General features: G+C 48.6%; 1 protein-coding gene across 10 annotated transcripts in view; it reads left to right on the top strand.

Annotated features, from left to right (window-relative positions):
- Positions 1-25,448, top strand: part of P4HA2 (prolyl 4-hydroxylase subunit alpha 2) — a 34,679-nt gene that overhangs the window by 6,602 nt on the left and 2,629 nt on the right. For 4 of the 10 annotated variants that reach the window (XM_053907502.1, XM_053907505.1, XM_019422066.2 and 1 more), the window contains exons 3-14: positions 2,837-2,936; positions 3,568-3,664; positions 4,036-4,187; positions 8,003-8,140; positions 11,735-11,974; positions 13,474-13,667; positions 14,692-14,868; positions 17,923-17,993; positions 18,225-18,324; positions 22,868-22,921; positions 23,485-23,550; positions 25,336-25,404. In XM_053907502.1, the coding sequence (XP_053763477.1) occupies positions 2,855-2,936; positions 3,568-3,664; positions 4,036-4,187; positions 8,003-8,140; positions 11,735-11,974; positions 13,474-13,667; positions 14,692-14,868; positions 17,923-17,993; positions 18,225-18,324; positions 22,868-22,921; positions 23,485-23,550; positions 25,336-25,404 (1,440 nt within the window). In that variant the 5' untranslated portion in view covers positions 2,837-2,854. Of the gene's footprint in view, positions 1-2,803; positions 2,937-3,567; positions 3,665-4,035; positions 4,188-8,002; positions 8,141-11,734; positions 11,975-13,473; positions 13,668-14,691; positions 14,869-17,922; positions 17,994-18,224; positions 18,325-22,867; positions 22,922-23,031; positions 23,301-23,375; positions 23,436-23,484; positions 23,551-25,335; positions 25,405-25,448 lie in introns of those variants that run through there. The other 6 variants (XM_053907504.1, XM_053907506.1, XM_019422070.2 and 3 more) reach the window with 5 other exon arrangements.

A 25,448-nucleotide genomic window follows, 5' to 3' on the forward strand; every position in this document is an offset into this window, starting at 1 on the left:
GTCCAAACTTGGGACTTCATATGCATACAGTGTCCATTCTTAAACAATCCATAACAATCCATTGTGTGGGAAAAAATGTAAAATCTTGTGATATGGTTTCTGACTTAAACAAGTCTGTGGCAAAGCATTATTTGTTGGGTGCCTGATAAGGGCCAGACATTGTTCTAAACTCAGGGTGCAACACACATAAAATTGCATATTGGTTTTCTCCTCAGGCTCGGGTGCCACTTTGTTTTTTGTTTTTTGTAAAAGGAGGTTTGACATTGCCCATTTCTAGGACTATTCAGCATGGATTTCTGAGTGTTCCTGGAAAGGCTTTTGGGAGCACTGGACACTTTGGGGGGGCACTGGGCATGCACACACATTCCCACCTACTGTATCCTATCAAGCTCTGGGTGTGGGTATGAGATCAGATTGAAGGGCAGGCAAGTAGGTGGTTGGCCTTTCCCACACTCTGGGACAGTCCTTGGATGCTGCTTCTTCCCAACCTGACCCTAGTTAGTATCTTTTTTAGTACAAAGTGTTTGTGGTGTTCAGGGCCAGGATCAAGAGAAGTGTTGGGGCTCTAGGGTACCCCTGCCTGAGGTGGTAATGTTGGTTTTGGCAGTCTGGGGGCTGCTTGGGAGTAAATGGCTCTCTGACCAGTGCAGTCATCTTGCTCTCCTCCATCACAGCAGGACTTTGCAAGCGCTTAGCAAGCCATTTCCCAGAACCCCATTTGAGATTCTGTGGGGCTCTGCCTCCAGGCTGGTATTTGTGGATGGGCTCAGTCTAAGTCAGATAGTGCATTCCAGAGAAATGACAGCTGGAATTCATGTAATGAAGGAACCTGGCTGCTTTTTCCTGAGTGCTATAAGGCATGAACCATGGACTGGATCACTAGGGTGATTTGAAAGGAAAGGAGAGGCATCTCCCTCCCTTGAACTTGTTACCCAATCTCTGAAGAGATATGCCACTGCAGCTCGTGACACAACAGGGGGAAAGCGCTGGGCTCCCCCACTTCTGGCCGTGTCTGGTCTGGTGTCTTGCCTGGGCCCTGGTCTCCCACCACCCCATCCTGACAAGGCAGTTGGCTGGTCTCTCACTGTCCACAGATAACAGCCTCTTGGCCCTGAATTTTACTGTTCCTTCTTTTCACATACAGAAGGTGCTTTCCTGAGCTAGTTAAGCCTCTTGGGGTGTAAGGAACAGACACTACTCCCTGTACAGGGGGCTTGTGTGAACAAGAAGAGAGGCTTTCAGATCCTGGGGTGGTGATGCAGCATGGTGAGGGCTGAGAGGAGATGTGTGGCTGGAACAAGGAGGACCTGGGCTCCACCTGAGGTCTGACGGCCTGCTCGCCTTCTGTCAGTGACTTGCTCTCCTCTGCTGCCCTAACTCCATATATTGGTCCTTTAGCCCATTACTCCATACCCTGCAGCAGGTTCTGGCCTAAAAGATCTTGCTCTGTGTATCTCCTGGTCCCCAATATCAAGGGCACTGATGGGCATGCTCATAGCTCTGCAGACATTTAGCAGGGACATGAACAAATGCGGCCATTTGCTTATTCACTCCTCTTAATAGAGGAACTGTTTTAGGGGTAGGGATTGTGGTTGGGCCTCTTTGAGCCTAACCTGGAACCATAGTAGATTGGAGTTTCTTCTGAGGTAAAGAATGATAGTCTTGGCTGTGTGTGTCTGATCGACCATAGCAGGCAAAACCCTGATGAACTGGCATTAGCTCAGACTTGGAATTCAGTCAGGTAAGGCTTACGTTTTTGGGGGGAAGCATTTGTATCTTCTTCATTTTCCTTGTTTTCTCTTAGTACATTTCTGGGGGGTTTGGCTGAAGTAGAGCAGGAAGAGAAGGGGCTGGCAGACTGGGGACTCAGATGGGAGCTGGTCCTTCAGCATGCTCTGGGCTGCGTGGCTGAGCTGGAAGACCATGTCCAAAGCTTCCGTTGTATACTTAGGTTCACTGCCAATGGAGCTTGCCCCATGTTGTGCCTGCTGCCTTCACAGCTGAATTGCGCTATTTCTAGGCTGACTAGAAGACAGAAGCTGATCTCACACCATGTCAGCTGCCTAGCCTAGCCCAGAGCTTTGGATTTGTGTGGATGGTTCATTTTTGTATCCCTGGTGCCTAGCTTAGTGGGTAGCCTGTGTGGATCTTCAGTAAATATTTGTGAATGTGACGTGCCAGTGGGGATGGTGTCTGGTGAGGTGGCAGACAGGAAGAGTGGTGTCTGCCCAAAGTGCCTGCTTCCCAGACTGCGTCTGCTGTGGCCAGGTGCACACTGTCAAGGGGAGCAGTTTTATCCCCCTGCTGGCCAACAGCTGCTCTATGCCTCGTTTCGGATAGGGGCTCCCTGCTGCATACTGTGTCAAGTTCTCTCCCTGTTTCTCGTGTACTTTCAGTCTTCTTGTGTGCCGAAGTTACCTGTGTGTCCCCAGCACCTGGCACCATCCTGACACACGTGTTGGAAAGACAAATAAGTCAAGCAGGCTGTGAAATGACAAGTTGTGGGCCAGAATCTTGGACTGATAGGCTATTAGAATCAGAGGTGACTGCCTCCCACACAATTCAGCCTTTCCATGTTGCCTTTAGATACCAGGAATCTAGAGGGCAGGGTCTTTCCCAAGGGTGCATGGCCTCCCAGAGCAGGGAGCATTGAGCACACATCCCTTGTTGTACACCTTGGCCTCGTTGCACTGCTGATTCTGAATATCCTTAGTTTCTATGTACTAGGTCAGAGTTTTGGCATGTTTGGTGATGTCTGTCTGTGTGCACATGTGTAAGTATTTCTCACCTAAGTTACATTTTTCCACTGTTGATCCAACACTTGAATGCCTTGCAGACACTACTCTCTGTGACCATGAAACGCTGGGTGTCCACATTGCTGGTGGCCTGGTTTGCTGTCCTGGCCCGTGTGCAGGCTGAATTCTTCACTTCCATTGGTATGTGCCAACAGGACTGTTGTCTCCCTGAGCAATCCTTGGCTCAAGTGCCAGGGAATATCACTGCCTAAGTCCTGTTCTTACTCAAGATGGGATGGCTCACCCACTGATTTTGAACAGTTCAGGGGAAATTGGGGCTTGTGGAGCTGCCATTTCCCCTTCCGAGGCCCTGGTGACCTGAATGTCCTTCCTAGGAGCTAGCTGTCTCAACTGGGTCTCCTCCCTGAAAATTGCAGGCTGCTCCTGGGTTTCCTGGCCTTTATGACCATCTTTCCCCAGGGTCAGAAAGTGGTTCTGAGCAGAGAACCCTTAGGATGTCCATGCCCTGGTGACCGGACCCAGCCGGTGGCAATAGGAGAATGAGATTTGGGGCTTCTTCCTGAAGGCACTCCCAGTGCGCTTATCTCACTGGCCCCTTAGAACCTCCGCCTCTTTCTTACTGAAACTGGGGGCCAGGACCCTGTGAGTGCCTATGGCCCCTTTAACTTCCATGTCCCGGTGATCCCATGAGAGTTGACATGATGGTGGCCCAGAGGACTTACTTCTGTGCTGGTGTTCTGTGCCCCAAGGAAGGAGGCTAGATGCCTCTCATCTATTTCTTACTGGTTCTGCCTTTTTTCTTTCTCTGCAGGGCACATGACCGACTTGATTTATGCAGAGAAGGACCTGGTACAGTCTCTGAAGGAGTACATCCTTGTGGAAGAAGCCAAACTCTTAAAGGTTAAGAGGTATCTGATGTCCTAAATCCTCACCCTCACCTCACCCTCACCCCCCCCCCCCCATAACCCGCCTAGGGTGCACATAAGAGGAAGCCCTTGAGAGAACGGTGAGGAGCTGGCCTGGAGGTTACTTCATGCCAGTCCTCTCAGTGCTTGGGTTAAGGACTCCCTGCTTTTCCCTTTCTATTTAAGAGTCTTTTTACATACATTGGTGTACCCACCCCTTATCTAGATTAAGGGGCTTGCAAGTGTTAGTGAGGAGTTGCTGTTTTCATTTTCTATTGCCTCTTGAAGGGTCCTGAATCTCACTGGAGAAATTGCCATAGGTTGAGACCTGTGTGAGTGGGCGTGTTAGTCTTCCTTTTGTTTTGTTTCCTCAGCTGGGCGGACAAAATGGAAGCCTTGACCAGCAAATCAGCTGCTGACCCTGAAGGCTACTTGGCCCACCCTGTAAATGCCTATAAATTGGTGAAGCGGCTGAACACAGACTGGCCTGCGCTGGAGGACCTTGTCCTGCAGGACTCAGCCGCAGGTGAGGGACGGTGAACGTGTACTGGGTGGGCCATTGTGTCTGGGGAGTGTGTATCTGAGCCTGTCCTGGGTTTGAGGGTGTTGATGGGCATGTGCAGTATGTGAACATGTAGTCCTGTGTTCTCTGCTCGTCCACCTTCTGTGGTGCACAGAGCCCTCTGGCCTTCTCCCTTCTCTGTGCAGACCTATCAGTTGGCTGTCCTTGTTTTTAATATGTAATGTAATTAGGTCTTGCCTTTTCCTGCATTTTCATTTCCTTTTCGGGCGGTACTTTTTTAAATCATGCTTTACTAATATGTTTTCATAGAAAAATTAGAAAACATAAAATAATCATGTAAGAAAATTAGAATTCTTTTTTTTTTTTATTTTTTAAATCTTTATTTATTTTTGAGAGAGAGAGAGAGAGAGACAGAGCATGAGTAGGGGAGGGGCAGCGAGAGAGGGAGATGGAGAATCCAAAGCAGGCTCCAGGCTCTAGGCTCTGAGCTGTCAGCACAGGGCCTGACGTGGGGCTTGAACCCACAGACAGTGAGATCATGACCTGAGCTGAAGTTGGATGCCTAACCGACTGAACCACCCAGATGCCCAAAGAAAATTAAAATTCTTAATCTAGCTGCTTGGTGATAAGCACTGTTAAAATTATAGTCTTCCAGGGTGCCTGAGTGGCTCGGTCATTTAAGTGTCCAACTTAGGCTCAGGTCATCATCTTGCAGTTTGTGAGTTCGAGCCCTGTGTCGGGCTGTGTGCTGACAGCTCAGAGCCTGGAGCCTGCTTCAGATTCTGTGTCTCCCTCTCTCTCCACCCCTTCCCCACTCACACTCTGTCTCTCTCTCTTTCAAAAATAAATAAACATTTAAAAAATTAAAAAAAATTTTTTTTCGGTCTTCCTACAGTTAGATTTACATAAAAAAAAAAATGGACCCATACATATATTCCAGGGGATGCAAACTTATTTGTTTTGAGGAACCAAATGAATTAACAAAAGTGAGTTAAGTGGACTGGGTAGTGGGGCCAGCATAAGCTAGGGGTCATGGGCCTCATCTAAATCCATTTCCATTCATATATTTTAGAAACAAATCATATCCAGGAGCACCTGGGTGGTTCATTCAGTTCAGTGTCTGACTCTTGGTTTTGGCTCAGGTCGTGATCTCATGACGGTTTCAGGAGTTCGAGCCCCACGTTAGATTCTACATTGGTAGCGCAGAGCATGCTTGGGATTCTCTCTCTCCCTCCCCCACCTTCACTGTCTCTGTCTCTCTCTCTCTCAAAATAAATAAACTTAAAAAAAAAGAAATAAAATGTATCTGTAGGCAGAGTTGTGCCGTAAGTGTATAGTGTTTTTCTGAATTTTCAGTTTCTCTCTATATACGTTAAATGTTATATGACATGGTTTTATGTATTTTTTATTTTTTTAAAAATGTTTATTGATTGGTTTTTTTTTTTGAGAGAGAGATACAGAGCGTGAGTGGAGTTGGGGCAGATAGAGAAGGACACACAGAATCCAAACCAGGCTCCACGCTCTGAGCTGTCAGCACACAGCTCGACGCAGGGCTTGAACTCACGAACTGCAAGATCATGACCTGAGCTGAAGTTGGACGCTTAACCAACTGAGCCACTCATGTGCCCCAAATGTTATAAAACATGATTTTAATGTCTGAACAGTAATAAGTCAAACTGATCTAGTGTAAAACTGGTCAAGTCAGTGGAAGTGGGATTGTTTCCAAATTACCAGCAATCGTGCACATACATCTTTGTGCCTATCTCTGATTATTTTCTTAGGATAGATTCTTAGAAGTGGTTTTTGCAGGTCAGAGTATGAATTTTCTTAAAGCTGTAACTATGCTTGGTGCTTTTTACTATGCTGGTATTTTCTGTGCTCTAACATTTTCCTCTCAGCAGGAGATGGTGGGGCAGGCACGGATGTGGGCCCCCCTGACTCTAGCCCAGAGCTTATCCTGGACTCACTGCCTCTTCTCCCTGAGTTGGGAGTGCTGATTAACTTCAGACTGGTTGTCTCTGGCTGAGGGAGCTCAGCCCATGTGGCCAGACTGGGCTGGGCTTGGCTGGGGGCAGGGTGGCCTCTGGGGAGGGATTGGTGAGTTCAGCCAGGCTGGAGCTGTGCCCAGTGAGCTCACTGCCTCCAGAAGCCATGACTGCCTTTCCCAGCCCCCTGTCTTCCAGCCTGGGGCTGTAGCTAAGAACTGACTGTTCTGTCTGCACTGCCGTAGAATAAGAATAAGCTTGCCGGAGTGACCTTCTGCTCCCCAGTCTTGCTCTCTACACCCCAATCCCCACTGTCAGCCTCTGGTTCTTTTAGAAAACATTATAATTACCAGAAGGCACACAGGACAGGCCTAGAGAGCAATAGGTTGTTTTCACCTCTGACTTTGAGAATTCTTGCCTCTGAGATGAGGGGGACATGCTGATGGTGTGGCTTTTTCTAAGGGCATGTTTTCTTTTTCCTGAATTCCAGACTCTTAGAGTTCCTGACTGTGAAGCCACGAGGAAGACAGGATTACAGCTTCTTGGTCCTTGGGTCCAGGGATGGTTAGAAGTGGGTGTTTCAGCCTGAGGTTGTGAAAGTAGGTGGTCATGGGTACTGCTGTCCTGAGGAAGAGGCCAGGGAAGAAAGGGCCTTGGAGCTCCCCCTCCCACTTTTCAGCTCACAGGCAGAATTGAAACCCCTGAATCATCTTGGAAGGGCCTGGCCTCCACCTGGAGCCCTGAAATTGTAGTAGGTGTATATCTTGCTGAAGAGCTAGGGCTTGGAGCCCAAGAATAGCCTCCTTGGGTACTTCTGTGGTCAGGAGCTGTCCTGGCTCCAGCCTGGGGTCTTGAGTGCCACACTCTGGGAGCTCATGCTCTGAGCTTACTGTAGGTCTGAGTGGCATGAGTCCCCTAGAGAGAGAGCCATAGCCAGTGTGGTCCCTCAGGGTAACATGCTGGACTTGGACAGCCCCACCTCAGTGCTTGGCCTGGCCAGATGGTCCCCCAGTCCCTAATCTGGGGGGTGGAGACAGCACCAAATGCTTCCAAGACTGTCATCATCACCTTTCTGGATGATAAGGGCCAGTGATCAGTAATGAGTGGCCAGCTGGGTTCCCTGAGTTGACCACCTTTGTCCCTTGGGCTCCTTAACCTGGAACGGGGGCTAGAAATGTGTTTATCTGGCCAGCCCAAGGATCCTGAATCCATGTGATTAATTTTCCACTAAGTGGTCAGCAAGTCCTCCCTGAGTCGTCTTCTGTGCCCTTTTCAGTTGCTGTCTCTGTCTTCTGTCTCTTCTGTCTCTTCTGTCTCTACCGGGTCTGAGTGCTTTGGAGCCAAGACTCCCAGACTCTCACATGTAAACCAGTATGTGGGAACATTTTTGTTCATTCCAAATGAGCAGTCAAGGCAGACAGTACAGTGAGGAGTAAGAAAGGAGATGTCTTAGGGGTCCTGGGTGGGTCAGTTCGTTAAGCGGCTGACTCTTGATTTTGGCTCAGGTCATGATCTCCCGGTTCATGGGATCGAGCCTCGTATCGGGCTCTGTATTGGTGGCATGGAGTCTGCTTGAAATTCTCTCTCTCTTTCTGTCCCTCCTCCATTTGTGTGTGCATGCTATCACTCAAAATAAATAAACTTAAAAAAAAGAGATCTCCATGGACTGGAGTTATCAGGGTGGGCTTCCTGGAAGAGGGGCAAGCAGCCTTTGAGGGAGGGGGCAGGGAGATTGCACTAGTTAGAAACCCTCCAGTGGGTACCTCTCTGATCCCAGGTGGAATTGTGCCCTTGGATCAAGGGTAACTTCTTGTTCTCACTCTCATTTGGAAGGTTTTATTGCCAACCTCTCTGTGCAGCGGCAGTTCTTCCCCACTGAAGAGGACGAAATGGGAGCTGCCAAGGCCCTCATGAGACTTCAGGACACATACAAGCTGGACCCAGACACCATTTCCAAAGGGCAACTTCCAGGTACCTTACCTCTCAAGGCTTTACCTGTCCAGTGTGTGTGTGTCTGTAATGGCATCTGAACAGGGCTGGAGCTACTGCCAGTTTGTGGTCGGTGGACTGTCAGGCATGCTGTCAGTGCTGGTGGTGATCTGTCTTGGGTTTCCCATGGTGCCAGTTCCCTCACTCCCTGGCAGCCGCCTCCCGTCAGCCCCTCCCAACCTGCCTCCCACACCCTCTCCTCTCCTCTCTCAGAGAAAACTAAGGCTGCTGCTCAGGACCCCTCAGACTCTGCCCCCAGAGCACTGCTCAGATCTGCTTTCAGACCTGCTTCTGTCCCCACACCCTCTGATTTCTTTTTGCCAAAGGCTGATCTCTGGACTCACTGCCCTGCGTCCTGTGTGTCCTCAGTTATAGTCTCTGCCCTGTACATTCTTGGCCCACCTCTCTTGGCTCTTATCTGTGAGCTCACATGCACTGTCTGTTCTTACTCATTTTACAAACCCCTCCCTCAGGATTCAAGGCCCTTTGAGTCTCTACTGCTGATGGATCTCTTTGCCCTCCTGGTTAGATTGCTGGATAGCCATCCACATGGTCTGCACTTCTTGGTTCCCATGTCCTCCTAAACATGCAAAGTCTGGCTCTTTGCCCCCCATCCGCCAGTCTTGCCCCTGCCAGGTCACCAGTGGCCACTCAGCTGCTAAAGCTAGTGGATGGGTTTCAGGCATAATGTTCTTTAACTTTTCAGCAGCAGTTGGCACACTGATTATCCCAGTGTTCCTGATACTCTGGCTCCTTTGAATTCTGGGGCACTGATCTCTCTTCTCTTTTCGGCCTTTGTGCTCTCTCTCACTTTTGCACACACACTCTCTCTCTCTCTCTCTCTCTTTTAAACAGGCCCCTTTCCCATGATTGCCTCAGTATGTTTACAACAAGACATATTGGGCTTAGGGGACTGTTAGAGACCAATAAGACCAGGGATTCACTTAGACCCTATTAGACCTTTGATGCCATTCACCTATGGGACCCTGGAGGAGGCATAAGCTCAGGGTATCACAGTGTGTGGGAGAAAGAGGCACTCTGTTGTTGGCTAGTCAAAGCTTAGAATTTTGGCCCTGAGGAGTCTGGTGAGTCAATGGGAAGCAGTGTAGACTTCTTATTCCTGCCTCAATCAGGTCTTGGATCAAGCCAGGCCATGAGGCTAGAGAGAGAAGGCCCCTCAGGGCACCTGCAAGATCTGTTCACCCTATAGCTGTGAGAATGTTTGGTAGGAGGAGAGAACCACACTCAAGCATTGACTTTGTACATGTAGTTAACAGACCCATGCATGTCCTGGAGGGAGAGTGAGGGGTGGAAGGGAGTTCTTCCCCAGGATTCTTTTACCTTGTGTTTTTCCCTAAGCACCTTCTCCAGGTGAGCCCAGCCATTGCCATCATTTGAGGCATTACCTTTACCTGGATGATATCCAGATTTGTGTTTCCTATCAAGGCTTGTCTCCTGAGCTTCCAACCAGTATAGGCAAATGCCTGTGGGGCATCTCTACTTGGGTGTTTTGTGGGCACCTCCAAAGTCACATGTTCCAAACTGAAATCCTCATCTGCTTTTGAAATGCCTCTCCTCCTCCCTCACTCCTTACCTGAGCAAAAAGCACCTCCATCCACTGGCTGCCCAAGTCAGAATACCAAGGTCTGTGGATTCTACCTCTCTTATCATGTCTTCTTTACTTGGAGGCCCTGACTCCAGCCTCATGGAGCCTTATTTCTCAACTGTAGTGTTCAAATATGTGATTTTGACCTGTCACGTCACTCCTTAAAAGCACTCTCCATGCAGTTGCAAGCACATATCTGTTTATATCAGTTCCTGATCACAAAGCTTAACTTTAACTGCTAAACCCAAGTTCCACCTATGTGTGATCTTTGAGTCTTGCATGGAGCCCTCTCCCTTTCTTCCTTGTCCATACTGCGTATTAAATTTGTACTAAGCTACCCACCCCTCAGCTCCTTTGCCCATCCCACACCCTCTGCAGAAGTACCTTTACCCACATCTGCTGGGTCTCATGTCTGATTGCCCTTCAGCACTCAGGTCAGCCGGTACTCTCCAGGGAGCACTCTCCAGCGGGTAGACTTTTGATTGGCTTCTGGGGAGGATGCTGAGTATCTGGGAGCTATTGTTGACATTCTTGGCGTTTGTGAGACATGCTGATAGTTGCTACTGATTATTAGCATCCTGGGGATCATAGAAGACATCTTTGTGCATTATCTCGTTGAATTCTTGTTCAAGTCCTCTAAAATTGATGGTGTTTACTTTAGATGTAAGGGGACTGAGAGTCAGAGAGGCTAAGTAACTTACTCATAGTCACACAGCTGGTGGTTGCCATAGTGAGGCCCACATAGACCCAGCTTTGTCCATCTAGCTCAGCTGCTGTGTTATACTGACTCCATCACTGTTAGTTCCTGGGCCTACAGAGCCAAAGATCTGTGCAGGCCCAAGGATGATGGCCAGGGGCTCAAGGAACCCCTTCATCTCTGGCCTGTCTACTAACTCCACCTACCCTCCTCACCTTCCTATCCCACGTTGTCTGTTGCTGAGCCATCAGGGCAAACAGACCCCAGTCTCTGAAGTACCCGACCCATTGCAACAGGGGTTTTATTGTGGACAGAGCCCCATCTTGGACATCAGGCAGAAAGAACTCCCTCTGAGGCAGCTCTTCCATGTCACCCTTGCCTAAGTTGTTAAGAGAGTTAACGGAGATTCCCTCACTTTCCAGGGAGGGTCACAGCTCTTCTTTCCTCTTCATGAGACCTGCTTTCTCATCGTTCCCTGAGGAATTCACTCATCGTCCCTCCCACTTTGCCCCCACCCTAAATCCTACATGTTTCTGTAGCTGGCATACCATATATTGTCCTTGACTTGAAACTACCTTCATTGTCACTGTACAGTGCTGAGCCCAGGCAGGACCTGTAGAATAGATGCTCACCAAGGTCCCCGCCATCTAATGGTCAAAGCTGACACTGCAGGCTTGGCTCTTGACTTCCCTTGGCATCTGCCCCACAGCACTCCTGGCATTGTTTGTGCTACTACCTCTTAGGTCCTTCTCAGTGTTACTCTTTGTCCTTTCTCTGCAGGTGATCTGTGGGGTTCTGACCTTAGCCACCTTCCCTACTCTTGCCTTGTACTCTTGCTGGAAGTGATTATCCTCATCTGTGGCTTTAGCTGCCACATAAGTTCTTTGTTTTATATTCACCTAATTTTTCTCCCTCCCAGTCTGTCTGATATGGCCAGCTGCCCAACAGACATCTCCTCTGTGGCTCACAGGACCTTCATACTCTTCCGAATACTACTTTCTGGGCTTCCTGGGTTTCTCCACAACAAAGGCCCCTTCCCACATGGGAGAAGGGGAGTCTGCAGCTGGGAGGTTGGCTGTGAACCCCAGTCTGAGGCAGGACCAGCCTCTCTGTGCTCACTTTGAAGTGCATGGTCTGAAGCCATGGTGGAACTCAGCTGGGATGATACCCTCCCACCCCCCACCTTCCACTCGTCCAGGCTTCCTCAATGTGATTATCTTTCTGCCAGCGCAGAGGCTCTTTGGAGACTGACCATTGGCCTCTCCTGCTGCAGGAACCAAGTACCAGGCAGTGCTGAGTGTGGATGACTGCTTTGGGATGGGCCGCTCAGCCTACAATGAAGGCGACTATTACCATACGGTCCTGTGGATGGAGCAGGTGCTAAAGCAACTCGATGCTGGGGAGGAGGGCACCACAACCAAGGCCCAGGTGCTGGACTACCTGAGCTATGCTGTTTTCCAGTTGGGTGACCTACACCGTGCCCTGGAGCTCACCCGCCGCCTGCTTTCTCTTGGTAAGTATGTTCTAGGGGAAGGTCAGAGCTGATGGGAAGCTGGCAGGAGAACTGGTCACTCTGCTGGCCACTGTCCTGGGACTGAGCCAGTCTCACATGTCACCTGGCCAGTGACTAATGCCTTAACTGCTTTCAGGCCTATTCCATCTGCCACCTAGTTCTTTACTCACCTTATTTCTGGCCTGAGCCCTTGCCCAGTTGCTGATGGATACCCTCAGACCTGTCGTCCTATACACTCCCTTTTTAAATAGGAATCCAGTGCTGCAGTGCCTCTGCTGCTCTGCGGGATAGAGAGCCTTCACAGTGTCAGGAACAGCTCAAGAGGCACTTGAGGGTTTGTGCAGTGACAGAGGCCTGCCCCATTAGTTAGAGGTCTGAGGTCTTACTGGTGGGATTTGGTATGGCATTGGTGTTTAGAATGTCTTGTGGTGTTGGATTGAAGGAGATCAGAAGCACTGTGTCTTTTTCTTTTTAAATTTGGATTTTTAAAAATGTTTATTCATTTTGAGAGAGACACAGAGAGAGAGAGAGAGAGAGTGCATGCGCAAGTGGGGGAGGGGCAGAGAGAGGGGGAGACACAGAATCTGAAGCAGGCTCTAGGCTCTGAGCTGACAGCACAGAGCCTGACATGGGGCTTGAACCCACAAACCATGAGATCATGACCTGAGCCGAAGTCGGATGCTCAACTGACTGAGCCACCCATATGCCCCAGCAGTGTGTCTTTAAAATCTATCTGTTCCACCTCTTACTAACATATGGAATTATCACAGTCGAGAATTTCATAGACCAGCTGCTGTTTTTCATGAGCCTTGAGTCTGATGCCCCCTAGCCTATGATTGTCCTGTAAGACTGATGTGGGCAGAGAGCTTTATAGATCCTTTCATGTTAGTAAGAGCCTTGGACCGGGAGTCAGGATGCCTGGATTCCTTTTCTGCATAACCTTAACCTAAATCTTTTAATATCTTTGGACCTCAGTTTCCTCAGCTATGGAGTGGCACAGTAATCCTGTCAAGTGTATTCCTTTGTGTTATTGAGGCACACAAAATGAAGCTGTGGCATTGTCGTGGCTGTTCTTTTTGCCAGTATTTCAGCCTGCCTTCTTGTTGTGATCAGCATGTGATGCGGTCACTAGTAATGGGTGTACTCTAGGGCATGGGTGTAAATGACTCAGCCAAGTGGGGAGGAGGCAGCAAGAGTCTGTACTCCTTCTCTAGACCTGTGCCCATGGGCCCTTCAGGGAGGCCTGAGAGGAGACCCCTTGTGTGGCCGGCTAAGTGTCCCCCAGTCTATTGTTCCTTTCGCATCTCTGATGGAGCAGGGAGAGCCTGTGTCAGTTTTCCCCGCTTTGACCGATGAGCCTCGTTAGGTGCTGTGGAAAAGCAGAATGCTGCGTGCAAAGTGAGCTGCCGGGAGAGAAAACCACTTACAGGATAATTTCTCTGAGCGATCTAACAGATGTTTGTGGTTTCCTTTTCCTTCTTGTTCTTTGCTCTTTCTAGACCCGAGCCATGAACGAGCTGGAGGGAATCTGCGGTACTTTGAACAGTTGTTGGAGGAAGAAAGAGAAAAAGTGTTGTCAAATCAGACAGAAGCTGGGCTAGCAACACAGGAAAGCATCTATGAGAGGCCTGTGGACTACCTGCCTGAGAGGGATATCTATGAGAGTCTCTGTCGTGGGGAGGGTGTCAAACTGGTGAGAAAACATGGCTGGGTCCTACATGTGGACCTAGATTTCAGCTCTGGACGAGCACATTTGGGGAGGGTGTTCCTCTGTGTGTAGGCCGTTTCCTCAACTTCTTCCCCAGTTCTTTGTAGCCTCTGCTGTGGCTGACCTATGGGTGTTCTCTGAGGTGTAGGATTGTGAGACTGTCTCCCCTGATGATCCAGGCAGAGTTTCTTTCTTTCTTTTTTTGAACTTTATTTATGTATTTTGAGAGAGAGAGAGAGACAGTGTGAGGGAGGGCAGAGAGAGAGAGAGAGAGAGAGAGAGAGAATCCCAAGCAGGCTCCACACTGTTAGTCCAGAGCCTGATGTGGGGCTTGAACTCACAAACTCTGAGATCATGACCTGAGCCGAAATCAAGAGTTGGACACTTAACCAGTTGAGCCACCCAGGCACCCCACAGGCATAATTTCAATTCTCTAAGTTATTACCAAGCTCCCCTTCCCATCCCAGCATGCCCAGCTTCTGCTTGACCCATGCTCTGAGGAAAACCATGAGTGTGGATGTGGCCCAAAGGGAAGTTGTGGTCTGTGTAGTAAAGATACAATAGTAGCTACAGCTTAGTCTCAGGTGTCACTGGCTTTTGAGAGCCTTGGGATTCCATTGCTTCCTCCAGGAGGCTCAGGTGTGAGGCGGTCTCTGGGCCTTTTCCATGCCCATGTCTGCTTACCTCCCACTGGCTCCTCCACCTGGAATGGGTTCTCCCCAGCGTCAGCCCTTCTGACCTTCTAATATCTCTGTGAGAGGGGTCAGGGATCACCCTGTGCCACAGCACTTGTGGACGTGAGGAATTCTTGGAAGAGGAGAAACATTACATGATTTGTGGGGTATCATTTCTCTCAGTCAAGCTGAGGGGCTCTTGTTTCTTCTCTGGTGGGGCAGAAGGGAGCAGCTGCTGGACACGACATGTGAGACCAGCCTCTGCACCAAGCCAGCCTGGGTCCGAGGTTTAAGACGCACTTTGCTCAGGACCTCTCGCTCTGTGTGCTCTCCAGACTCCCCGGAGGCAGAAGAGGCTTTTCTGTAGGTATCACCATGGCAACAGAACACCACAGCTTCTCATTGCCCCCTTCAAAGAAGAGGATGAATGGGACAGCCCGCACATCGTCAGGTACTATGATGTCATGTCTGATGAGGAAATCGAGAGGATCAAGGAGATCGCGAAACCCAAAGTAGGTATCTCTGCACTTCCTTCCTGGCCACCTCATCCCTGGTACCATGGAGTGATTTCTTTGTTTATTCAGCTGGCCTTTTCTGATACTAGCATGAGTCTGCTGTCTGGGTGCTGAGGTACTGCACAATTTGACCTTATGGGTTCCTGGTCCAATGGTGAGGAAAACTGAAGGAACCAATGTGAACAGCCAAGTGCTAGGACAGAAGGCCTCACTGGTTTTTACTAGTTATGTTGTTCAATTAGGTCTCTAGTGTTAGTTTATTATATGCTGAAGTATTGATCATAAAAATATATTTTTTAGTAATAGCTAATGTTTACTGAGTTCTTAAGTATGGCAGGCCCTGTTCTGAGTGCTTAATATATATTAACTATCACGTGTCTTAAACATATTATGTCATTGTTTTCATTTTACCCACGAGGAAACAGACCTGTGTAGTTTGCACCTGGTTGCTCAACTGTCTCATTCTTCTTTGGGTTTTTAGCTGATTCTCTTACGTAGCCCAGACACTGTTATCAACTGCAAATAGGGAAAATTTTGTTTTCTCCTTCCCAGTAATTACAGTTCCTCTGAACTGCTCAGAACTCCATGAGCATTGTTAACAGTATACATCCTGGTCTTGTTCCTGAATTTCCTGGGGATTCCTATGGTATTTCACTACTAAGTATACAGTTGGCTGTTGGTTTTTGTACATTTGTCATCAGGCTATAAAATTATTCTTATATTTCTAGTTCATAGAAGACTTGTTTCCATTTGACATCTTTCAAAGAGAACCATTTGGTGTTATGTCCCCACCCTTCTCTTATCATTGGTGATTACAAGGAGGGATTTAGTTAGATCCTGTATTGCTGTGCTCCTAATAGACTGGTAGTGGCCAGGAGGCCCAACACTTGTGGAGAGACAGAAAACAGGTTCCTATCCTGGCCCCTGCACCTCAATTTGAAGCGACCTTGGCTTGAGGTACTAGGACATCGAGCACTCAGAATCAGCCATTGATGTTGCTGAGGGATGGTGTAGCCAGTGCGTGTGGAGAACAGGGACCAGGACCTCCCTTTCCACTCCCTGGGACAGCTGCAGAGTCAGCCAAGGAAGAAAACTGTTTTCCTGGTTGCCGGGCAAGAGAGGGTTTGTTATGCCATGACCTCCTGAGACATTCCTCACTTGTCTTTCAGACCAAGGCACTGCAGCATTTCTGTGTGTGTATTCACGATGGGTGTGTGTGTATACATGTGTGTGGCAGGGGCGGTGTAGTGGGGAGAAAACTTGTCTTTGAATAGAAGCCATGACATGTTGGCCATTAAAAGCTGACCTTTCCTTTCCGGAGCCTGTGAGGGACAGATGCTATTCTGGCTTTGAAGTAGGAACCATGAACTTAACTTGGTCTGCAGGGAATGCCTGGCAGCTGCTTTTTTGGGTCCCTGGCCTGCTTTGAAAATAGCCCTGTCTCTTGTAGCAGAACACAGCTGCCCACAGCCTCATTGTGGATGTCCAGCGAGCACCGAGGCTCAGATGTTTGGGTGGGGTCTGGCTGCAGCCGCACTTGTTATCAGGAGGAATTGTAGTTGGGAGCTTAGGGAAGCCCTCTGTCCTGGGTGCGCTGCCGTGTTGCCAGAACTTGCTGCAGCAGCAGTGTCCCTGTTCGGTGATCTCCTGGCCAATCTTCTGGTCCAGTCACACTTCTCCATCCCTTCTGCCATCAACTCTTGGCCTGACCTCTGCCTTGACCTCCTCATTGGCCTCCTTGTTACCACTCTGGCCCTTCCCTAGTTTTCCATGAGGTGTCCACATTCAGATTGTGAGTGTCCCTCACCTGCCTTTCCTGTTTCTGATTGGCCACAAGCTTGCTTCCAGGCCCAGTCCTCACTTGCCTCTTTGGCCTACTCTCATCTCTTACATCTAACTTCTAATCTACAGTCATGGTGCCACACCCATATTCATCTCTGGGCCTCTGCATTGCTGTTCCTTCCCTGTTACTGTAACATTCCCCTACTTGGCTAACTCCTGCTTACCCTTCAAGTCTCAGCTAGGTGGTCTTCCCCTGACCATTCCTGACTGTATAGACTAAGCTCCCACAGACTGTAAGCTTACCCCACTCCCAGCTCTTACCATGTTGTGCTGCAATTAGGCAGCTAGTCTTTTGCCTTCTTCACTTGATTGAGGTGTGTGAGGGCAGGGGCGATGTCTTGGTCACCAGTGTAGTGCCAGGCACATAGTAGGTACTCATTAAGTATTAATTGAAATTAAGGGGAAGTGATGTTGGGGTGGGGGTATCTGGGTTTGTGGTCCTACCCATGTGAGGTCATTAGGACGGCCCACAGTTGAAGCATGGTGGGGCTGACTTTGGGCAGCCAGGTGATTCTTGGGAGCATCATTGCACCTGTCTGTGGAGACTGAGGGGGAGATGAGGTAGGTTAGGGGTATTTGTGTATGTGTGTGTATGTGGAGGTAGGTGGCTTCCAAGCATTAGTTCACATATTTCAACTCGTAGAGTCCTTTCTGGATTCTGTCATCTGACCTTGTGAGGCCCCTAAGTGAGTAGAAACCGTACTTCCTATCTTTCCTCTTCACAGCAGTGGGAGTCCGGTGTGAGCTGGTGCAGCAGGAGGGTGTTTGCGTAGGTTTCTTGGCACAGGAGGCTGCTGTGGTTCAGAAGGCCTCAGGCTCTCGGATGGTAACACTGTCTGAATACAGTGGGAGCAGCCAAGCACAGGTGGTGTTCAGTCAGGGGCAGTTTGTGGGCCTGGTGAGAAAGCAGTCTGTCCAGGAAGATGAGGCAATGGATAAAGAAGACTCCACAGGTGTAATTCTGCATACAGCACAGACCTGGGCAGCACCCAGGGCTAGGCAATGACCGAGTGGGGCAGCAGCAGAGTAGGAATGTCGAGGCCTCAGACTACCACCTTGCCTGGCTTGCAGGATCACGTTGCCTTGGCCAGAGCCACTGCCTGAAAGTCTTCCTCCCTCACTGGTCTGACTGGTGGGTCTGGCCCCAGTCTCTCTGGGAAAACACTCAAGACAAAGAAGGATAAGTGTGCCTCTCTTCCTGTCTTCCAGCTTGCACGAGCCACTGTTCGTGACCCCAAGACAGGCGTCCTCACTGTGGCCAGCTACAGGGTTTCCAAAAGGTTAGCAGAGGTGATGGCAGTAGTGGTGGTGGGAGGGGGGTGGCTGCTCAAGCCCTCTTTCCAGGGCTTCCTAGTCTGTACTCAAGGGAGCTTGGCTTGGCTTGTTCTACTTGCTGGCACCATCCCTACTTACAATACTCACCCTGTGCTGGCCCTGATTCTGGGGGGAGAGTGAAGGATCTCACCTAAGCTGCCTTCCCAACCTTCCTGTTTCTCCCTCTTTTGACTTAGCTCGTGGCTGGAGGAGGATGATGACCCTGTTGTGGCTCGAGTGAATCGTCGGATGCAGCACATCACAGGGCTAACAGTAAAGACTGCAGAATTGCTTCAGGTATGGCTGGTCCCTGTGACCCTGTGGTTGGGAAGTGTGTATTTCTGGCTACATGGTCTCCCAGGGTGCCCATGGCCAGACTTAGGGAGGCTTGCCCAATGAACTGTATGACTGCACAACGATATGAATATGAAATGACCTCACACAGGGAAGCCAGAATTAAGCATGCCTACTGTCATTCCAACAGTTAGCATTCAACAAATGTTGATTATCTTCTCTGTATCCAAGTATCATAGTAGGAGCTAGGGATCAGTGGTGGGCATGGCAGGCCTGTTGTGTCTTCTTGACTTTGGAAGCTGAAATCCTGAGTTGTTTTAAGGACACTTCTAAGAGAGCTGTAAATACCTTCAAAGGTCTTGGTTCTGATGCACATCATTCACATGCACTTGGAGGTGATGTGTCCTGAGATACATTGGTAGGAAAAGTGAGAGGCCTGGAGAGGCTGGTGAGAGTGGAGTGCTTTTTTCAAAGTACCCCCTGTGGAACCCTGGCTTCCTGCCTTTATTTCCAAGGTGATTGTAAAGACACATGAAAGCTGAGTAAAGCTCCTAATTAATGTATTCTCTGTAGTATATTGAATTCAAATCAGTTCTGGCCATCCTCCCTTCTGAACATTGGAACTTCTGGGTACTATTGTAAAGTGATGACCTGTTGGCATTTTTTAAGAGTCCCCTGGGTCTGTCTTTCTGGCTAGAGTTTCTCTGTATTTCAGGATTGCTCCTTTCATCTTGATGCTTGGCATTTGGATCTGATCAACGATAGATTTCATTAGAATATTGAAGATCATTTGGAAAAGGTTCTCAGAACTTTTGCAGGATACACTCAAGCAAATCACTGATTTTTTTTTTTCCTATAGCTGTGACACCAATCAGAAAAGTCTTCTTTTGGATTTTGAAAGTCTTCTTTATGGATTTGTTTGAAATCCACTAATTTTGTTTTACTTTATTTTATTTTAGTCTATTCTAGTCTATTTTATTTTTTATTTTTATTTATTTTTGAGAAAGAGAGAGCACACACACAGACAGGAGAAGGGCAGAGAGAGGGAGACACAGAATCTGAAGCAGACTCCAGGCTGTGAGCTGTCAGCACAGAGCACAACGTGGGTCTCAAACCCATGATCTGTGAGATTATGATCAGTTGGATGCTTAACCAGCTGAGCCACCCAGGCACTCCCCCCGCCCCCCCAACCCCACCCCACCACCAGTTTTTGAAAACTTGCTGATTACCTTTCATTCTTGTGAAAGTTTTATATAATCTTTAGTTCAGCCCAAGCTAGTGTTGAGTTTGTAAGCTTAATTTAATTTTAATGTAGTTCTGTAAACAAGCCCATCGGTGGAGGATTTTGATCACTTCTCCTACTTCCACCTTTTTAAGAGTGGTAGGGACTTTCAGTGCACTTGGTGCATCCCTGTTGGCTTTGTTGTGATCCATATCTTCGTGGAGCAGATTTGTTGTTGTTAAGACATCTGCCACTGTTGGAGCCAGTGTTAGGACTCTCACTGCCCCCATCGAGGATGACATTCTGCTTGATTGGCTGATTGCATGCTTTAAACCAATGGGCTGAGAAGAGTGGGTGGGACTCTGCTCATGGTGCCCTCCTGGCTGGCTTCCCTGCTATACCCTCTCTACCTTATCTCACATGAAATCTAAAAGGCAGAAGCTTCGTACTTGGACTAGCTTATCTGCCACAACCCTGGCTCCATCTTGTCAGGCCTGTCATCATGTTGTAGCTGAATTGATGACTGGGATCTGAATGCCAGGACTCCCTATGGAGGGACTCTTGATGTTGGGGCTCTTCTGGAAGACCCAGACCACAGCTGCCCAGGGGCTAAGGCCCCGTTTTTGTTTGCCTTCTTCTAGGAGCTTGGCATTTCCTTTGCCAGCCAGCAGTGTTGAAAGCTTTGACCCTACATGGTCTGGGGGACAGCAACCTGGGTTTCAGCACTTGCTTCTAAGTGCTCATTCCACATGGACCGTTTAAAGTGTCATTAGAGCCTCGGCACCAGCAAAAGTCTCTAGTCCCTGGTCCTTCAGAATATTACAGGCTTCTGGAAAGGAGCTGATGCTTATGCTCCTTATTGATACTCTGTCACTTGTAGTCGATGTTTGCTGTAGATCTTTTGGAGGAGAAAGGGCAATTGAGGCTTTCTTATGAATTAGACGAAGGCTTGTCTGATAGTGGAAGAGATGCTACACTGGCAGGATTGAAGACACTTATGACTTGATGTCTCAGCCTTACTAGAAAAGTAATTTCTGACCATTTTTGTGTGTGTCTTCACTCTGACCTAAATATCATAAATACCCATGTCTTTCAAATGACTGACTCTTAATACTTTTGTAACAACACATCTAAAGATTAAAATGAATACCTCCTCACAGGAATCAGTTTTTGTTTGTTTGTTTTATAGAGATAGCGCACGCACGAGCAGAGGAGGGGCAGAGGGAGAGCGAGAGAGAGAGAATTTCAACCAGCTTCCACACCCAGCACAGAGCCCAATGTGGAGTTCAGTCTCAAGACAGTGAGATCATGACCTGACCTGAAATCAAGAGTCAGATGCTCAATTGACTGAGCCACCTAGACACCCCAAGAATCAGTTTTGATGTACGGTTGCTAGTTATTAAAGTTGTGAGTCTGGGCCTGGAGTTTGCCCAGATGGTGAATTTGATTGCAAATCCAGAAGCTCCCATGACACTTGCTCTTTGGGGACAGTATTAAGTTGTGTAGACACAATAGCATCAGCACCATGATTGAACTGTAAAAAGATGAGTCCGTTAAAATAATGCAGCTTATTTCACTCCATCCTATCCAGCTGCAAGCTTAAGCCATCCTATCCAGCAAGGGGGAGTATTGGAAAATGCAGTCATACAGTGCAGTTCCAACAGCAAGCAGTGATCAAATTTTGCAGAGTGCATAGCTACAGTAATCACAGTCATATTTAAAATTTTCTTTCAAGTTCCCAGCTAAACTGGACCCAAAGAAAGTGTTTGTAATATTTTATCAACAACTGTAGCACTTCCCTCCTTACATGCACCTTCAGCCTTTGGGCCACTGGCTGAACCAGGCCTCCTTGCACTGTTGACAGGATTTCCCGGTATTTCTGGTACAGGAATCTTGCAGGCCGAGGCAGCGTATGACAGCATATTTTCATCCCCTGATTGTTTATCAAATTTTATTTCTTTGGACACTGAAAATCATGCTGTCCAAATTCTGCCCTTCCTCACATTTGATATATATTTTCTTTTCCAGTAGGAAGATTTCCTCTCTTGAAAAGTACCTCCTTCTCTCTCCCGCATGTCTGTAGGTCTCTATTATTGACAATCTTGGAGTATCTCACATCTGACTCTTGGAATCACCAAAAAGGATATGCAGAAAATGCCAACTTCCTAAAGACTAATAGCTGTGCCCTAGAGGTTTTTAGGGTTTCAGTAAGAGACAGTAGCCAAATGCTCCCAGATGGACATTGGTGGTACCACTTGATCTGTCAGCTTCCATGACAAATTATATGCTTCTTCTTGAACTTTGTCTATCAATCTGGCTACTGTGGCTAAAATAAACGTTTGTGACTTAGGACTTACATTGTGGTGATAAACTGTTCAGTCAGGTATTTACAGTTCATAATCTAATTACAGTAAAACCTTGGTTCGTGAGCATAATTCATCCCGGAAACATGCTTATAATCCAAAGCGTTTGTATATCAAGGCGAATTTCAAGAACCATTGGCTCACTTGTGATTATGTATTATTGGGTGTCACGTACTGCTCATATCGCAAGACATCACTTGTTATCAAGTTGAAATTTATTAGAAACGTTTGCTCGTCTTGTGGAACACTTGCAGAAGTTATTTGCATTCCAAGGTTTTGCTATAATGACATCTGGTAGTTGCTGAAGCTAAGATGGCTCAGGTCCTAGTCCAGGTCCAGACTCCCACAGGGGTCACCGTGGTAGAGCAGCAGTCATTGGCCACACTGCAGCTGGCTGCCCATGTCCTGCTGTTTCACTTGGATACAGAGCTACTCTGTACAGGGAACTGCTGAGAGAGGGGAGTCAGGTACGTTTGCCCTGCTCACTTTGACTAGGAACAGCAACTGGTACACAGTGACACAGTGGGGGCAGGAGCAGTGTCAGGCACCGAGTCACTCCCAAACTAGCGTAAAAAGAAATTCCCTGTCTTGAGTTTCTTGTTGGCTTTCCTCTGGATTACCTTCTTCTTATCTCGCAATCATGTAGGGCCCAGGCCAGAGCCTACCTCAAGGAAATCTCTGTCTGCTGACATCTGAGTGTCCCCGAAGCCCATAGCTTCTTCCCAGTGGCCTATCCTGTTGTGTTGGGAAAGCACATTTGTGCTGCAGCCTGACGATTGGACACAGCTGTGGACACATTTAGTTTTTTTTCTGCCAGTGCTGGCAGGGTATAGTTAGAGAGGCTGCACTTGGAGGTTCAGGTTGTTTTAGCTGTTAGGGGGAGATAGTATCCCTGGGGAGAGGGCCTGCTCCAGGACCGTTCATGCTGCTGACAAGGTCCAACGCTGTTCTTTCCCACCAGGTTGCTAATTATGGAATGGGAGGACAATACGAGCCACACTTTGACTTCTCTAGGGTAAGGCCCAGACCACAGGTGCTTTCAGAGGCCCTGCTCCAGCTGGTGAGAGAAAGCTGGAGCTTCTAGGAGCACTTCAACCTCTACATCAGGCCCCCCTGCCTTACCAGGACCACCTGTTTGTTACTGGAGAAGTCCAAATCTGGAAGCATGGGACCTGTGGAGCCCAGTGCAGCCTGGCTGTTTCCCTGTGATGTGGGGAGTATTCCCCCTGCCCCAACTGCCACTTTACCATGATTGTAAAGCATAGAACCTCACTAGGTCTTAGTGAAAGCTGTTCCTGCCCCCCTTCCCCTGTGCCCCAGTCAGGGTTTCCTTTGCAGTGATGGTCCATGGTCCAGGCTGATATATGGAATACATGCTGAGTGCCCTTCCTTGATCCTTTTGGCCCCGGTCCTGTGAGTGGGGGGTGGAATCATCTGCAAACGTGTGTGAAAGTTGTTGTTTGTTGCAGCGACCTTTTGACAGCGGCCTCAAAACGGAGGGGAATAGGTTAGCGACGTTTCTTAACTATGTAAGTATTCGGGCCAGGTCCACCTGTTCATTCTCACTTAATTTTATAGAAAAATGAGCAAGATGCTTTCAAGCGTTTAGGGACGGGAAACCGTGTGGCCACGTTCTTAAACTACGTGAGTATGATGCATGCAGCTTATGGGTCTTCAGGGGAAACTGGGTCCAGAGTGCTATCTTACATTCATTTCTGTGAGGCCTGATATCACCAGCTGTTGCTTAATGACTGAGCCTTCTGGCCCTCAGCTCTCTTCTTGGCTGGAGTAGAGAGTTTACCTTTGTTCCCATCTGTGTGCTTAGCCACACCCATGACTTTCACGTCCTTGACCCTTTTTAATGGGCCCACTGCTAGTCAGAACTTTTGAGGTGAGTGCCCTGGAGTGTTCTTTCCTTGGTGGCAGAGTGGGGAGCCTGCCATGAGGCGCTTTTAAATGAAAGCTGCCTTTGTTTACCCAGAACTCAGTGGCCTGCCTCCCACCTGCTGCCTGTGCTCCAGCCACATGCCATTGGGTTTACCTGTCACGTGAGGAACAGTTTGCTTTCCCCTATGCTTGCAACCACTTTAAAGAGGCATACAGACTGTCAAGTAACTTAGACACAGAAACCGAGGTCCATCTTTTCCTTTGGTATCTCATTTAAGTGTTTGTGTATGTTTATTATGTCCCGGGGATGGCCATGAACATGCTGGTGAGCAGGACACGTGTGGCCTCTGGTGGGGCTTATGGTCTAATATGAGAGACTTGCTTTAAACATAGAAGTAATTATTTAGTTACCATGGTGATAAGTGCCTTAAAAAAGCTGAGGTTCAGAGACAGCCTCACTGGGGAGTAATGTGTCTGTGGAGACTTGAAGGTTGAGTGGAAATTAGTTGGTGGAACATGCTTCCTGGCAGAGGAGTGAATGTGTGGAGACCTGGAAGAGGAAAGGAGCTGGGGATGTTGGAAAATGGAAGAAGGCTATTGTGACTCAGAGGCAGTGCATGAGGTGAGAGTTGCTAGTGAGAGAGAATGGCTTCTGAGACTGACAAGGCCTTTGGGTTCTAGAAAAGAGCCTGGATTTGATCCCCAGCACTATGGGAAGCCATCAAAGGTTTTCATCTTATTCGTTTACCATATGTCTGTTGAGTGCTCTTTAGTCTGTCTGGCATGCATCCTGTGGAAATATTTTTTTTACTCCACCTGTTAATACATTATAGACAAAAAAACTTGAAGGAAGCCAGCCAGATGAAAGAGAGGTGGTGCCTTGGGCATGGGCATGGGTTGAGGCATGCTTTGAGGGCCCAAGTGTAGTCTCCCCACCGTGGAGCCTGTGGTCCATTTAGTTTGAGGTGTCACTGGGAGAAAGCAGGGCCCGCAGAGCTTCACTCTGCCTGCTCACCTAGCTGGCCCTTAGGGCTGCCATTCTGATGGCAGGTGCCATTCTGATTAGGGTGTTGCTAGAACCAGAGAAACAGAGCCCACAGTGGGGGCCACCAATGGTATTGGAAGCAGCAAGGAGCTCTGGGTCAGGGCAGATCACTGGGCACAAGTGCCTTAGGAATGGCCCGGGCTGGAAGGGGATACAAGGGTGGGATGTGGGGGAGGTCAGTCAGGCATTTTCCGTGTGCAGACTGGGATTGTTCCTATCTGAGGATGGCCAGGATGTGGGTCTCCTGCAGGGCTACAGCTCTCAAGAGCCCTTGGCATGGAGCTGTCCTGATGAACCACACAGGTTAAAGCAGGGTTTAGGGAGGGGTAGTGCATGGGGAGAGCCTTTCTTGGGTGGCTGACTGGCTGTAGAGCAGAGCCTTCAAGCAGTGCCACTCCTGCTCAGAGAAGGGTAATCTGCACTCTTGTGTCCTTTGTGACTCAGTTGCTCTGAGAGCTTTGGGTATAAAGGCCAAGCTATATGCCTTCTGTTCTCAGATGAGTGATGTGGAAGCTGGCGGTGCCACTGTTTTTCCTGATCTGGGGGCTGCCATTTGGCCTAAGAAGGTGAGTTCTAGCCCTTGTGGGTCACAGGTTGAAGCACGGCTCAG

Source organism: Panthera pardus, unplaced genomic scaffold, assembly GCF_024362965.1.
Source record: "Panthera pardus isolate Hobbes unplaced genomic scaffold, ASM2436296v1 HiC_scaffold_2, whole genome shotgun sequence".
NCBI lineage: Eukaryota > Metazoa > Chordata > Mammalia > Carnivora > Felidae > Panthera > Panthera pardus.